The sequence below is a fragment of the Mobula hypostoma genome, chromosome 2, assembly GCF_963921235.1.
Source record: "Mobula hypostoma chromosome 2, sMobHyp1.1, whole genome shotgun sequence".
Classification (NCBI taxonomy): Eukaryota; Metazoa; Chordata; class Chondrichthyes; order Myliobatiformes; family Myliobatidae; genus Mobula; species Mobula hypostoma.
The window spans coordinates 10,657,761-10,670,689 of NC_086098.1; the positions used below are offsets into that span (position 1 = coordinate 10,657,761).

Sequence of the window (12,929 nt, forward strand, 5' to 3'; positions counted from 1 at the left end):
GGCTGATCTATTTTCTCTCTCAGCCCCAGTCTCCTGCCTTCTCCCTGTATCCCTTCATGCCCTGATCAATCAAGAAAATATCAATCTCTGCCTTAAAAATACATAAAAACTTGGCCTCCACAGATGCGGCACTCTCTGGCTAAAGAGATTTCTCCTCATTTCCATGCTAAATGGACGTTCCTCTGTGCTGAGGTTGTGTCCTCTGGCCTTAGACTCCCCTACCACAGGAAACATCCTCTGCACATCCACTCTATCGAGACCATTCACCATTCGATGGGTTTCAATGAGGTCACAACTCATTCTTCTGAATTCCAGTGAGTACAGGCCCAGAGCCATCAAACGCTTCTCATATGATAAGCCTTTCTATCCTGGAATGATTGTCGTGAATCTCCTTTGATAATGTGTTTATAATGTGCATAAAAATCTCCAAAGACAGTTGTGTTCTGGAAGAAAACTGTTAGAAAGCTGCCTAACGCCATGGTCTTTCAGTAAGGATCTACATTAAAAGTTTGAGTTCCTGACTATTACTGTCAGAATCAGCTTTATTATCACTAGCATATGTTGTGAAATTTATTGTTTTGCGGCAGTGGTACGTAAAAATATTCCCATAAATTGCAATAGGAGATATTTTTAAAAAGTACAAAAAGAGACCAAATAGTGAGGCAACACACACAAAAAATGCTGGTGAACGCAGCAGGCCAGGCAGCATCTCTAGGAAGAGGTACAGTCGACGTTTCAGGCCGAGACCCTTCGTCAGGACTAACTGAAAGAAGAGATAGTAAGAGATTTGAAAGTGGGATGGGGAGGGGGAGATCTGAAACGATAGGAGAAGACAGGAGGGGGAGGGATAGAGCTAAGAGCTGGAAAGTTGATTGGCAAAAGGGATACAGGCTGGAGAAGGGAGCGGATCATGGGACGGGAGGCCTACGGAGAAAGAAATGGGAGGGGGGAAGCCCAGAGGATGGGCAAGGAGTATAGTGAGAGGGACAGAGGGAGAAAAAAGAGAGAATTTTTAAAAAAAATTAATAATAAATAAATAACTTTAATAATAATAAAATATTCTCCCTCTGTCCCTCTCAGTATACTCGTTGCCCATCCTCTGGGCTTCCCTCCCCCTTTCTTTCTCCCTCGGCCTCCCGTTCCATGATCCTCTCCCTTCTCCAGCCTCGTATCCCTTTTGCCAATCAACTTTCCCGCTCTTAGCTCCATCCCTCCCCCTCCTGTTTTCTCCGATTATTTCGGATCTCCCCCTCCCCCTCGCACTTCCAAATCTCTTACTATCTCTTCTTTCAGTTAGTCCTGACGAAGGGTCTCGGCCCGAAACCTCGACTGTACCTCTTCCTAGAGATGCTGCCTGGCCTGCTGTGTTCACCAGCAGTTTTAGTGTGTGTTGCTTGAACTTCCAGCATCTGCAGACTTCCTTGTGTTTGCATTGCCAGATAGTGAGGTGTTGTTCAAGGCCTCATGATGGCAGAGGGGAAGAAGCTATTCATAAAACACTGAGTGGACCTTCTTCTCATTACTACCAACAATGAGGAGGAGGGTCTGAAGATGCAACACTCACAACACGCTGGAGGAACTCAGCAGGTCAGGCAGCATCCGTGGAAAAGATCGCTCGACGTTTTGGGCCGGAACCCTTCATCAGGACCCCAGCATCTGCAGATTACTTTGGGTCTGAAGATGGACACTCAATGTTTTAGAGACAGCTTCTTGCCGTCAGCCATCAGATTTCATCATGAATACTACCTCACTATGAATTGGTACAGGCCTTCCGGCCAATGAGCCCAAACCACCCAATTACACTAATGGGACCAATTAACCTGCTAACCTGTATGTCTTTGGAATGTGGGAGGAAACCAAAGCACCCAGAGGTGCTCCACGTGGTCATACAAACTCCTTACCAGCAGCGGCAGGAATTGAACCCAGGTCGCAATGGCACTGTAATAGCCTTACACTAACCGTTATGCTGCTATGCCGCTCCTAACGTACTATAACTCTCTTCGTTAGTAACAGGACGTGAAAATGCTTAACACGGCTGTGGTGAGTCAAAGGATAAAGGTGGCTACTCTTTCATCCAATCACATTTTCAGAGATCATTTCTGGCTTTAGTGTTTTTAGCCAAAGGGTGGAGAATCTGTGGAATCCATTGCCAAGGATGGATAGGGATGGCCGGTCAATGGTTATATTTAAAGCAGAGGTTGATAGGTTCTTGATTAGTCACTCTGTCAAAGGTCATGGGGAGAAGGCAAGAGAATGGGGCTGAGAGGAAGAATAAATCAGCCATGATGGAATGGCAGAGCTGCTTTGATGGGTCGAATGGCCTCATTCAGTTCGTATGTCTTATGGTCTAATAGTTTTAACATCCAAATAATAACTAAAATAACAATCTAGGTGGATGATTCCTCCTTTAACCAGGAGGAGGAAACCAGAGGCCCATGAGCCAGTCCTCATCAGGAGATCACAGGTGGCGAGGGTCAGCAACTTTAAATTCCTTGGTGTTGTCATCTCAGAGATCTGACCTGTGCTCAGCAAGTAAGTGTAATTACAAAAAAAGCACAACACCACCTCTACTTCCTTAGGAACTTGTGACAATTCGGCATGACATCTTTTTTTATAGGCATCCATTAGCCTTGTGAGATCATGGATTTGCGCCTTTGGAAGGTTTCCAGGGTGCAGGCCTGGGCAAGGGTGTATGGAAGACCGGCAATTGCCCATACTGCAAGTCTCCCCTCTCCACGCCACCGATGTTGTCCAAGGGAAGGGCATTAGGACCGATACAGCTTGGCACCAGTGTCGTCACAGAGCAATGTGTGGTTAAGTGCCTTGCTCAAGGACACAACACGCTGCCTCAGCTGTGGCTCGAACTCACGACCTTCAGATCACTAGACGAACGCCTTAACCACTTGGCCACGCGCCAACATGGCATGACATCTAAAACTTTGACAAACTTCTATAAATGTGTGGTGGAGAATGTCTTGACTGGATGCATCACAGCCTGGTATGAAAACACCAATGCCCTTGAACGTAAAATCCTTAAAAGAATAGTGGATATGGCCCAGCCCATCACAGTGAAAGGCCTTCCCACTATTGAGCACATCTACGCGGAGTGCTGTCTCAGGAAAACCGCGTCTATCATCACGGACCCCCCCCCCCCAACCGAGGTCATACTCTCTTCTCGCTGCTGCCATCAAGAAGAAGATACAGGAGCCTCAGGGCTCACACCACTAGATTCAGGAACAGTTACTACCCCTCAACCATCAGGCTCTTGAAGCAAAGGGAATAACTTCACCCAACTTTACTTGCCGCATCATTGAAATGTTCCCACATCCTATAGACTCATTTTCAAGGACTCTCATGCTCTTGATATTTATTGCTTATTTATTATTATTATTATTTCTTTTTGTATTTGCACAGTTTGTGTCTTTTGCACGCTGGTTGAACACTCAATTGGTGCAGAGTTTCATTTATTCTATTATGGTCATTACTCTATTGTGGACTTACTGTGTATGCCTGCAAGAAAATGAATCTCAGGGTTGTATATGGTAATATATATGCACTTCGATAATAAATTCACTTTCAACTTTGAACTCCATAAAAACAATGAAATTTTACAGTGAATTTAAATTATTCTAAACAAATTGTACATACTTTCTTCGCAGAGGTTCAGCTTTGAGAGGTTCCTTCCAACAAACTCATCAATTGACTCTTCGAACGTTGACCCATTCTCCTGGTACTCATTTGCAATGAGAGGGAGATCTTTGTTCTCCATTTATCCTGGACAGTGGACTTTACCTGAGAAATGAAGAGCTCAGTTACTCAGTTGTAGAAATAAATACTCTGCTTTCAGAAACCATAGTAAGCCCTGTTCATGCTGACACAACACTTTTAAGATATAAGATTGGAATCTCAGCTTAACCAAGACTGATATTGCAACCATATATAAATCTGAAGTCTGAAGATGCTGCAGGTCCTGAGCAACAGACACAAAATGCTGGAGGAATTAAGCAGGCCAGGCAGCACTGACAGCAATGAGCAAGCAATTGGCGTTTCGGGCCGAGACCCTTCTTTGGGACTGAGACAAAAGGGGAAAGATGGCTGAATAAGCAGGTGGGAGGAGGGGAAGGAGGCTAGCTGGAAGGTGATAGGTGAAGCCAGGTGGGTGGGAAAGGTCAATGGCTAGAGAGGAGGAAATCTGATAGGAGACTGTCACATGTACGTTGAAGCTTCAAAACATACTCTGAAACGTGTCATTGGCATCAAATCAAGTCAGTGAGGGTGTGTTGGGGGCAGCCTTGCCTCCTGTGGTAAACCATTTATATATGTTGTAACTGGGTTACCTGTCTGGACATACCCCTCTGCTGACTGCCCCTGCGGCTCCTCCCACAGACCCTGAATAAAGGCGTTTTCGCCCTCCTCCTCCGCCTCAGACTCAGCATGGAGGTCTACTTCAGTCTTTTGGAATTATTGAAGGTGCTTCACCTCCAGTGCCAATATGGCATACTGACAACTCACCAACCTTAATGCTTACGCCTTTGCACGGTGGGAGGACACTGAAGTACTGGACTTTGGAAGAAACCCATGAATTCACAGGGAGGACGTACAAACGCCTCACAGAGAGCGACATGATTAAACCACAGTCCTAGAACTGGCAGTGTAAGGTATTGCACTAAGCACTCAAACAGCATTCTCAAGGGTATTTTTTCTACTATTTATTATTTACTGAAATACAGTGCAGAACACGTCCTTTCAATCCTTCGAGCCATGGCGCCCAGCAATCCCCAACTGAATCTTAGTCCAATCACGGGACAACTTACAATCACTAATTAACCTACCAATCAGTAGGTCTTTCAATTGTGGAAGGAAACGGGAGCACCCAGAGGAAACCTACGCGGACACAGGGAGAAAGTACAAACTCCTTACATACAGCAGCAGGAAAGGAACCCAGGTCGTCAGTACCGTAAAGTGTTGTGCTAACCACTATGCTACTGTGCTGCCCCATTGACCACTTCATACAGTGGTTTAAATTGTTGGAGGTTTCCGGTTGGGGGGCAACGATTGTTGTGCTTCCGGCCTAAGGATTCTGCTGCGGGGAGGCAACTTCTCAATCACCCAAGTTAAAGATGTGGTTGCAGGGCGCCTCCTGGTAGCAGACGTCAAATACCGGGTCACTCCGCTCCGGCTGATCAACGTGTGGAGTGAGTGGCGGTCCGTCTTCGAGCAGCTCCCACAGCTGCTGGTGACGTCCCAGCCGGTCGTTCTGGCCGGAGACTTCAACTGCACCATTGATGCGGCTGGAGGATCCGGCAGTGCCGACGGCAGGCTGGACAGTACCTTCAGACTCCTGATGGAAATGGTGAAGTCAGCCAAGCTGCGCGACGCCTTTGGCACCCCCACAGGTGGAGCACAGCCGCAAGCCACCTGGACACGATCGGATGGCTCAGCCCGCTCCCGGATCGACTTCCTCTTCCTGTCTGAGTCCCTCACGGTCAGGTCCACCGACGTCACACCGGTGCTCTTCTCTGACCACTGCCTTCTGAGAGCCACCTGTCGCTTATGGGAGGACCGGAAGGCAGGCAGGGGGACATGGAAGCTGAACGTAAAGCTGCTGACCCCAGAGAACATCAAGGAACTAGAGAGGGAGTCCACAGGTTGGAGAACCTTGAAAGCCTTCTTTGATTCCCCGGTTCACTGGTGGGAAGCCACCAAGGAGAACATCAAGAGGTTCTTCATCCGCAAGGGTATCCAGAAAGCAAGGCAGGAGCAGAGGGAACTGTGTAAACTCCAGACAGAGTTGCAGCAACTTCTCCTTCTGCAGTCAAAGGGGGTGGATGTCTTGCCACCGAATCCTCCAAGATCATCTTCCAATAAGGGTCCAAACCATGGAACAGGACGAGATGTGCTCACACTTCTTCTTCCAAAAGGTGCACAGGGGGAGCTCTGTGATCCACAACCTTAAGGAAGAGGACAGTTCAGTCGCGTCCTCGCAGACAGACATACTGAGGATCTGCAGGTCCTTCTATGCTAGTCTGTACGATGAAAAGGCTACAGAATCCACAGCCTCCCGCAACTTCCAGTCATCTTTCACGCAGGTCTTAGATGACGGCAAGTGGGAGAGTCTGGATCAGCCACTGACCCTGGACGAGCTGACAGGCTCCATCCGTTCCTTTGGGTCAAATAGGACTCCCGGAAGCGACGGCTTACCGGCTGAGTTGTACTCGGCTCTGTGGAACTGGATGGGCCCAGACCTGCTGGAAGTGTACAATGCTATGCTTCTGGCCGGCTGCGTGTCAGAGTCCATGGGGAAGGGCATCATCACCCTCATCTACAAGCAGAAGGGGCAAAGGGAGGACATTAGGAATTGGAGGCCCATTTCTCTCCTGAATGCGGACTACAAGATCCTGTCCAAGGCTATCGCCAACAGGGTCGAGTCTGCTCTGGGACAGGTGATCCACCCGGAACAAACCTGTGCTGTACCGGGCAGGAAGATCTCAGACAGCCTCGCACTGCTGAGGGACATCGTCGCCTACGTGCAGGACAGGGGGGTGGACGCCTGCCTGGTCAGCTTGGACCAGGAGAAAGCCTTCGACAGGATATCGCACACGTACGTGGCGGACGTGCTCTCCAAAACGGGATTTGAGGAGGGAATCCGGAATTGGATCAGACTGCTCTACACAGACATCCGTAGTGCAGTCCAGGTCAACGGGTGGGAAACAGACAGCTTCCCCATCAGGTCTGGAGTCAGGCAGGGCTGTCCCCTCTCCCCTGTCTTGTTTGTGTGCTGCATAGAGCCCTTTGCCGACGCCATCAGGAAGGATGAGGGCATAAGAGGGGTGACGCTGCCAGGCAGTGGAGGGACCCAAGCGAAAACCTCCCTGACGTCACCATCTTCTGCTCTGATCTGTGGTCAGTTCACAGGCTGATCAGCATCTGCGAACAGTTTGAGCTGGCATCGGGGGCCAGGGTCAACCGCACGAAGAGCGAAACCATGCTCTTCGGCAACTGGCCCGACCGATCCAGTGTCCCCTTCACCATCAGGTCTGACCACGTGAAGGTGTTGGGGATCTTGTTCGGAGGGGCTGAGGCGTGCAACAAGAATTGGCAGGAGCGGACTGCCAAGGTGAAACAGAAACTGGGACTGTGGGGAGGGTGCTGCCTATCGATAACGGGTAAGAACCTGGTCATCAGGTGTGAGGTGCTCTCAGGGCTGCTGTACTTGGCGCAGGTCTGGCCTGTCCCCCGCTCCTACAGCTCGGAAATCACCCGGGCTGTCTTCAGATTCGTCTGGGGATCCAAGATGGAGCGGGTGAGACGGACCGTCATGCACAAGTCCCTGGACAGGGGGGGCAAAAACGTTCCCAATGTCGCCCTCACCCTGATGGCTAGCTTCGTGTGTGGCTGCATCAGGTTGCATGTGGAGCCCAGATATGTGGGCACCAAGTACCACTATGTGCCCAGGTTCTACCTGTTGCCCTGGCTACGAAGGATGGGTCTGGCCCCACTCCTACGCAACGCCCCAGTCAGCTGGTCGTTGCCGGCATACCTGTCCTTCGTAGAAAAGTTCTTCCAGGTCAACGCCTTTGACCACAGGACCATCAGGCAGTGGTCGGCACGTAATGTCCTGCAGGCGCTGCAGGAGAAGGACATGATGGACACAGTGGGGTGGTTCCCTGAGTGGACTGTCCAGTTCATCTGGCAAAATGCCTCATCGCCAGACCTCACCAACAGGCACCAAGACCTCGCCTGGCTGGCGGTGAGAGGGGCCCTCCCAGTCAGATCCCTCCTGTACGCCTGGAACGTCATCTCCGCACCCCACTGCCCACGGGAGGACTGCAGTGAGGAGGAGTCTGTGACCCACCTCTTTGCACACTGTCAGTTCACAGAGAGGGTGTGGAGGAGGATGGACGGGCTAGTGTCACGTTTCATCCCCAGCAGCTGCGTAACAGAGGACTCTCTGATCTACGGGCTGTTCCCAGGGACGCACACGGAGACCAACATCCGGTGCTGCTGGCAGATCATCAACTCGGTGAAAGGCGCTCTTTGGTCGGCCCGAAACTTCATGATCTACCGTGGAGATGTCCGTGGGAGAATGCTGCCGACTGGCACATTCTTGGCTGCAGGAGTACGTGCTGAGGGACGCACTAAAAACTCGGTGCAGCCACCGCAAGGGCCCGGTGGGGAAGGACCACAGTTTAAGGTTCTTCTCCCGCGGGAGTGGGAGGGGTCCAGTGGCGGGGAATATACCCCCCAACAACGGTGTGGAAAGGTGAAACAACGGAGTGCCACGTGGGTGGCTAAAATTTGTGGAAGTGTATAGAATGTAATGGTAATGTCTGGAAAGGATTGAGAGTCATTGAATGGTTTATTGTAAATAATTTTATTTTGAATAAAGTGTATTTTGTTAAAAAAGATAAGTTACTAAGATTTATAATGTTTGACCAATCTGAATCAAGTAAATTATTCCAAGGTGGGTAATTTTTCAGAAGAATGAGAGGAGATCTTATAGAAACATATAAAATTATGGAAGGGATAGATAAGATAGAGGCAGGAAAGTTGTTTCCACTGATAGGTGAGACTAGAACTAGGGGACTCAGCCTCAGGAGTCGGGGGAGTAGGTTTAGGATGGGGATGAGGAGAAATTGTTTTTCTCAGACGGTGGGGAATCTGTGGAATTCTCTGCCCAATGAACAGCGGAGGCTACCTCAGGATATATATTTAAAATGAGGATTTTTGCATAGCAGGGGAATTAAAGGTTATGGGGAAAATGCATGTAGATAGAGATGAGTCCATGGCCAGATCAGCCATGATCTTATTGAAGGACGGAGCAGTCTCGACGGGCCAGATGGCCCAATGCCAGTGAAAGACAGTAGCGTGCACAGCTAGTAGCTCTGCCGTCTCATAGCAACAGAGATTGGGTTCCATCTTGACCTCTAGTACTGTCTGTGTAGAGTTCCGACCTAAGTCTGGGTGGGTTTTTCCACCAGCTTCCTTCTACATCCCAATGCTACTCTCCCTTCCACAACACTTACAAGGCACTCCTCCACCCTCCATTTGGAAAATCAGAACACCCCTCCATTTTTTCTGGGGCCAAAGTACAGGCAGAAGCTGAAAGAAGAGGCAGCCATAGTTAAAACCGTGCACTGTTGGTCCAACCAATCGGCCTCCATGCTGCAGAACTGCTTCGATGACGTTGACTGGAATGTCTTCCATGATGAGGATGTCTCTGAGTTCATAGATGGGGTCACGAGTTTCATCCGGAAGTGCATCGAGGATGTTGTCCTCCAGAAATTGGTTCAGGGTCTTCCCGAATCAGAAATCCTTGATTCATAGTTCTGTGTGAGCAGTACTTACCATGCGAAACAGACCTTACATTGCTGGTAATCAACATGAACTGAGGAAATATAGCTACGATCTGCGCAAGGTCATCAAGGCAGCAAAACAACAATACAGAGACAAGATTTCGACTCAACTTTCCACCAACAACACATGCAGCTTATGGCAAGGTCTGCACACCATCGCAGACTTAAAAGGTAAACGCAGTGGAGTTTCCAACATCGATGCCTTTCTCCCAATCTTTTTTACGCTTGGTTCGATGTCACCAGTACTGAGACCTGCAGATGATGCGACCGGCAGCTTGATTATCTCTGAGGCCGAAGTACCCAGGTGTTTCCAACGAGTGGACAGTCGCAAGGCTGCAGGACCGGTCAGCATCCAGGGTGGGTACTCAGAGTGTGTGCGGCACAACTGGCAGGTGTGTTTACGGACATCTTTAATCTCTCCCTCTCCCAGTGTAGAGTGCCTCCTGCTTCAAATTATCCACCATTGTCACTGTACCTAAAAAGACCAAGGTAACATGTCTGAATGACTGGTGTCCTGTCGCACTCACCTCAATAATAAGCAAATGTTTTGAGAGGCTGGTCAAGGACTACATTTGCAGCATGACACCACCCACACTGGACTCCCCACAATTCTCCTTCCGACACAACCGATCAACAGTTGACGCAATAACCACAGCTCGATACACCATCATTACACACCTGGAGAAGAGGGATGCTTATCTGAGAATGCTGTTCTTGGACTACAGTTCAGTATTCAACACCATAATTCCCTCCAAGCTTGACAAGAAGCTCAGAGACCTCGGGCTTCACCCCGCCTTGTGTAGCTGGATCCTGGACTTCCTGTTGGATCGCCGGCAGGTGGTAAGAGTGGGCTCCCTCACCTCTGCCCCTCTGACCCTCAACACAGGTGCCCCTCGGGACTGTGTCCTAAGCCCCCTCCTTTACTCTCTGTTACCCATGATTGTGTCTCCACTCACAGCTCCAATATGCTAATTAAATTTGCCGATGACACTAGACTGATTGACTTCATCTCAACTAATAATGAGGCAGCCTACAGAGAAGAAGTCATCATCCTGACACAGTAGTATCACGAAAACAACCTCTCCCTCAATGTCGCAAAAACAAAGGAGCTGGTTGTGGATTACAGGAGAAATGGAAACTGGCTAACCCCTATAGACATCAATGGATCTGAAGTTGAGAAGGTGAACAGCTTTAAATCCCTTGGCACAAGCATTACCAAGGATCTCGTGTGGTCTGTACTAACCGGCTGTGCGGTGAAAAAGGCACAACAGCGCCTCTTTCACCTCAGACAGTTGAAGAAGTGTGGTCTGGTCCCCTAAATTCTAAGAACTTTCTATAGGGGCACGATTGAGAGCATCCTGACTGGCTGCATCACTGCCTGGTATGGGAACTGTACTTCACTCAATCACAGGACTCTGCAGAGAGTGGTGTGGACAGCCCAGTGCATCTGTTGATGTGAACTTCCCACTATTCAGGACATTTACAAAGACAGGTGTGTAAAAAGGGCCCAAAGGATCATCGGGGAGTCACTCCAACCACAAACTGTTCCAGCTGCTACCATCCGGGAAGTGGTACCGCAGCATAAAAGCCAGGACCAACAGGCTCCGGGACAGCTTCTTCCACCAGGCCATCAGACTGATTAATTCATGCTGACACAACTGTATTTCTACATTATATTGACTGTCCTGTTGTATGTAATATTTATTATAATTTACTATATTTGCACATTGCCCATTTGAACTGAGATGCAATGCAAGGATTTTTAGTCCTCACGTATGTGAAGGATGTAAGTAAAAAGTCAATTCAATTCAATGATGTGCGGATTGGTAGGTTCAACGGTCACTGTAAGTTGGCCCGAAGATGTAGCTGAGTGGAAGAATCTCGAGGGCAATTGTGGAGAGAGTAAACAAGTCGATTAGTGTAGAGTGGGGCACTGAGGAATGCAGAAGAACAAAGGGATCTGGGAATACAGGTCCATAGTTCATTGAAAGTGGCATCACTTCTTTTTTGGATTTAATTAAAGAAGATAGGTTGATGTCTTTTGAACAATTAATTGATAAATATTCTCTTTCATACTCACACTTTCTGCAATACCTTCAAGTTAGACATTTTTTACAAAAATATTTAAGTAATTTTCCTTACATATTGGAGGCTGACCTGTTGGATACTATTATGAGTGTGAATCCTTCGATCAAGGGTTCTACTGGAAGAACTTATAATTTATTATTACAATGGGCTAAGTGTCCTTTATCTAATATTAAACAGGATTGGGAAAAGGAACTCAATTTGACTTTTATGACGGAGGATTGGATGCGGATTTTGAAGTTGGTTAACTCTTCTTCAATTTGTGCTAGCCATTCATTGATTCAATTTAAGATTGTACATCGTTATCATTTGACGAAGGAGAGACTTTCTAATATTTTTTCTAATGTTGATAGTCATTGTGATAGATGTAAAACTGAGATAGCTACACTAACACATATGTTTTGGTCTTGTTCTATACTGGAACAGTTCTGGAAGTCGGTTTTTTCAACAATTTCTAAAGCACTTAAAATTAATCTACAATCTAATAAATTAACTGTACTTTTTGGAATAATTCCTCAAAATATTCATGGTATTTCTGTGTCTGACCAACATGTTATTGCATTTGTTACATTGATAGCTAGGAGGGCCATTTTGTTGAAGTGGAAGGACACATCAGCTCCCACTTTGTCACAATGGTTCTCTCAAGTGATGCTATGTCTTAGTTTGGAGAAAATTAGAAGTCGAACCTTTGAACCTTTATTTGATTTTGAGAAAAGATGGGGCTCATTTGCTCGTTATTATCATTTAAGCTAATTGATAGTTTTTTTTCCACGATCTAATTGTAAATTTTTTAGTACATTTTCTTTTCTCACTGGCGGTTTGATGTTTATTTTTAGAAGCTTTTTGTATGATGCATGACTCCAGGGTTGTACACCTAATGGGTTCTTTTTTTTCTCACTTTTCTGCTTAGTAGGTTTTTTTTGTTATCACAAATTTTTTTTCAATCTTTAAGATAATGTCTTTTTTGAGACATTGTAAGTGTTGTTACTTCAATGTGCTCACGTTATTTCTTTTGTATAATATAACAATAAAAAGATTTGAAAAGGGAAAGTGGCATCACAGGCAAGTAGTGTCACAAAGAAAGCTTTTGGCACATTGGCGTTCATAAATCAAAGTATTGAGTGCAGGAGATGGGATGTTATATTGAAGTTGTATAAGACACTGGTGAGACCTAATTTGGAGTATTGTTTGCAGTTTTGGTCACCTACCAAAAGGAAAGATGTTAATAAGGTTGAAAGAGTACGGAGAAAATCTACAAGGATGTTGCCGGGTTCTGAAGCAGCTGAGTTATAGGGAAAGGTTGAATAGGTTAAGAATGTATTCTTTAGAACGTAGAAGATTGAGAAAAGATTTGATAGAGGTATACGAAATTATGAGAGGTACAGATAGTGTAAATACAAGCAGGCTATTTCCACTGAGGTTGGGTGGGACTACAATCTGAGGTCATGAGTTAAGGGTGAAAGGTGAGAAGTTTAAGGGAAACAGGGG

At 47.1% G+C, this 12,929-nt stretch overlaps 1 protein-coding gene across 5 annotated transcripts in view; it reads right to left on the minus strand.

The window, feature by feature from the left end:
• Positions 1–12,929, minus strand: part of scara5 (scavenger receptor class A, member 5 (putative)) — a 193,072-nt gene that overhangs the window by 170,697 nt on the left and 9,446 nt on the right. For all 5 annotated transcript variants that reach the window (XM_063070132.1, XM_063070141.1, XM_063070117.1 and 2 more), the window contains exon 2: positions 3,649–3,792. In XM_063070132.1, the coding sequence (XP_062926202.1) occupies positions 3,649–3,769 (121 nt within the window). In that variant the 5' untranslated portion in view covers positions 3,770–3,792. The remainder of the gene's footprint in view (positions 1–3,648; positions 3,793–12,929) is intronic.